Here is a 2503-nt window from a genome sequence, read left to right as displayed (position 1 = left end):
ATCAAAAGTGTCAAAGTTCATTTATGGACCCTATTTTTAAATTAAAGTTTAAATAAGATATAGCTATTATTCGAGCGGGGAAAAATGCTAAAATAGTTGCAGTAACATGCTCTTTCGTGTTATTAAATAAAAACAAGATTTCATTAAACATTTTAGGACCCAATTTCACTAATTTGACGTTTGAGCGGTGCCGAATTCACTCGTTGCACGTGTAAATAACACGGCACCGCTCAAACGTCAGATAGTGACCTCGTGGTCCAGAGAGTTAGAAAACACCAAAAATTAACTTTGTTCGAAAACTCAATGAAAAGCAAGCCAAGTCAATTTGTCCCATTGTTGAATTTCCACGCATAGGGCCTGTTCACAAATTTCATAACGCTGAAGGGGGTGGGTGGGTGTCCTCTATTTGTTACAGCTCATACAAAATTCATAAAATATTCATACAAAAAGCGTTACAAGGGGGTGGGTGGGTGTCAAAAATTACCATTTTCGGCGTTATGAAATTTGTGAATGAACCCATAACAGTCCCACTACTGTATTTCTATCAGGGTGGGTGTACGACTGTCAACTACAAACAAAGCTCGCCTAACAATCATCTCTCACGCGGGCCGTCCCAAACAGCATCATTTCTCACGCGGGCCGGCCAAACAGCACAGGTCGAAAACGCGGGCCATGCCAGGCAGCAAATGCTGATGCTTTTCAACACTCAAACAGCGGGATGTCTAGCAGCGTGACCCACACGAACACACCCACAAAACATGAACGGTAGGCGCACCTCGTTGCGTATACCCCCCCTGATTTCTATGCATAACTGTCACACTACACTTACTTCGCTTGAATGAATAGAGGCACTTTCTAGCACTTTCTATTACCCATTAAAGGGTATTCGCAAACTACCGTGTACTAAACATTTTTTCAAAATTAATTCAATTTTGATTTGATGTGTAAATTTTGTTGACAGCTCTATCAGTCATCATCAGTGTGCGGAGTGCGAGAGACGTGCAGAAGCTATCGGACCATCATCATCAGTCATCAATCCGATAATAGAAAATACCTTCCATCGTGCTGTGTATTTATAAAACTCATTCAAAAGTGTTTTCAATAATCTAACAGAATCTATTGTTCATTTGACACTAAGGAATCTACAACGTGGGTGAAATTGAAGATAATAACCTGGTCGTTACATATCTACTAAGAAGATTCCATTAGGCATCGATTGTCTATCACCAGTTTTTATCGATTTTTACATCCACAAAAGTTCACAATGTCCAGCTTCAAGGTATGAAACCAAATAACTATTACAATCAGGACAACCATAAGTTAGTGATCTCTTTGTTATAGCCTATCGACGGGTCGAAGGAAGATTTCCGCAAATATCTGGACCGAAAAGGAGTGCTGGATGCTATCACAAAGGTTCTGATCAAATGCAACTCGGATCGTCCGGAAAACGCCATCGAGTATCTGCTGGACAATTTGGGGGAACGCCTCAAGGACAAGGACACCATTGCCCGGCTGGAGAATGAACTGAACGATGCCCGGAATGAAGTGGAAACGCTGAAGCGGGAAATAGCCGCATTGAAACTGAATGCTGTTCCCGGTGCTGAGGCCTCGGAAGCGGGACCATTGCCGGAACAACCTGCCCAAGGAAATGTGGTGGAATCTGCCGGTGGGCAGATGACTGACAATTCTGTGAATCATCCGGAGAGTCCGTCCAATAAGAACGAAGCAGTTAAGGAAACGGCCGAAGCTTCGGCAGCCAAAACTCCCGAGGGGACCGAAACCGACCAGAAAGAGCCGGTGCAGTAATCCTAATGATAGTCTTGATTGCTTAACTTTTCCAGTTTGATTTCCGTTTTTGCTCATGTAGGTATGCATGACATGCTATAAAGTTATAGGCAATTGTACGTATTAGTTTAACCTTTTCTACAAAACTAATTTGTAGTGAACATTGAGCAAGGGGTACAGAAAACCATATCACGTTCGATTGAAGTATGGTTTTATTGTTCATTCCGACCAGAATTAAACGTGTGAAATCGAATGAAGGTCAGAATAAATGTAAAACGGTAAAGTACAAGTGCGTCCAATGCGTTTTTTGATAAGTGTGAAGAATATTGCATTCCTCCAGTATTATACAATTCGATTGACCTACTTTCCGAGTGTTTTTGAAGGCGCATTTGACTAAAATATATACCTAGAGTCTAGTCAAAGAAGTAACATCTAAATACAAGAAAAGCTGGTAAGCTCCGTAAACTTTCTGTGATTGCTTGTTCGAAATCCATTGCTTGGTATCAGACGGTTTTTGTGTCGAACCTGGAAATTCAGATACTTCAAATTTTAGCCTGGTAAGTCAGGGAATTTCACTTAAGATCAGGGAAAAAAGCATCAACATCAAATGAATTGTTGTTTTACAAACCAAATTGAAATGCGGTCACAGTGTAACTTAGGCGACGTGCAAAAGCGATCCGATTGAGGAATGTGTATATGGAGCCACACAGACAGTGAT

General features: G+C 41.2%; 1 protein-coding gene across 1 annotated transcript; it reads left to right on the top strand.

Annotated features, from left to right (window-relative positions):
* The first annotated feature begins 956 nt into the window (after positions 1–956).
* Positions 957–2250, top strand: LOC5564793 (C-Myc-binding protein). Its single transcript, XM_001649067.2, has 3 exons — positions 957–1069; positions 1139–1279; positions 1342–2250. The coding sequence occupies exons 2-3, from the start codon at positions 1265–1267 to the stop codon at positions 1804–1806; spliced, it is 480 nt and encodes a 159-aa protein (XP_001649117.1). The 5' UTR covers positions 957–1069; positions 1139–1264; the 3' UTR covers positions 1807–2250.
* Positions 2251–2503: the final 253 nt, after the last annotated feature.

Source organism: Aedes aegypti, chromosome 3 (assembly GCF_002204515.2).
Source record: "Aedes aegypti strain LVP_AGWG chromosome 3, AaegL5.0 Primary Assembly, whole genome shotgun sequence".
In the NCBI taxonomy this organism is placed as follows: Eukaryota; Metazoa; Arthropoda; class Insecta; order Diptera; family Culicidae; genus Aedes; species Aedes aegypti.
This window is presented reverse-complemented; position numbering and strand designations above follow the sequence as displayed.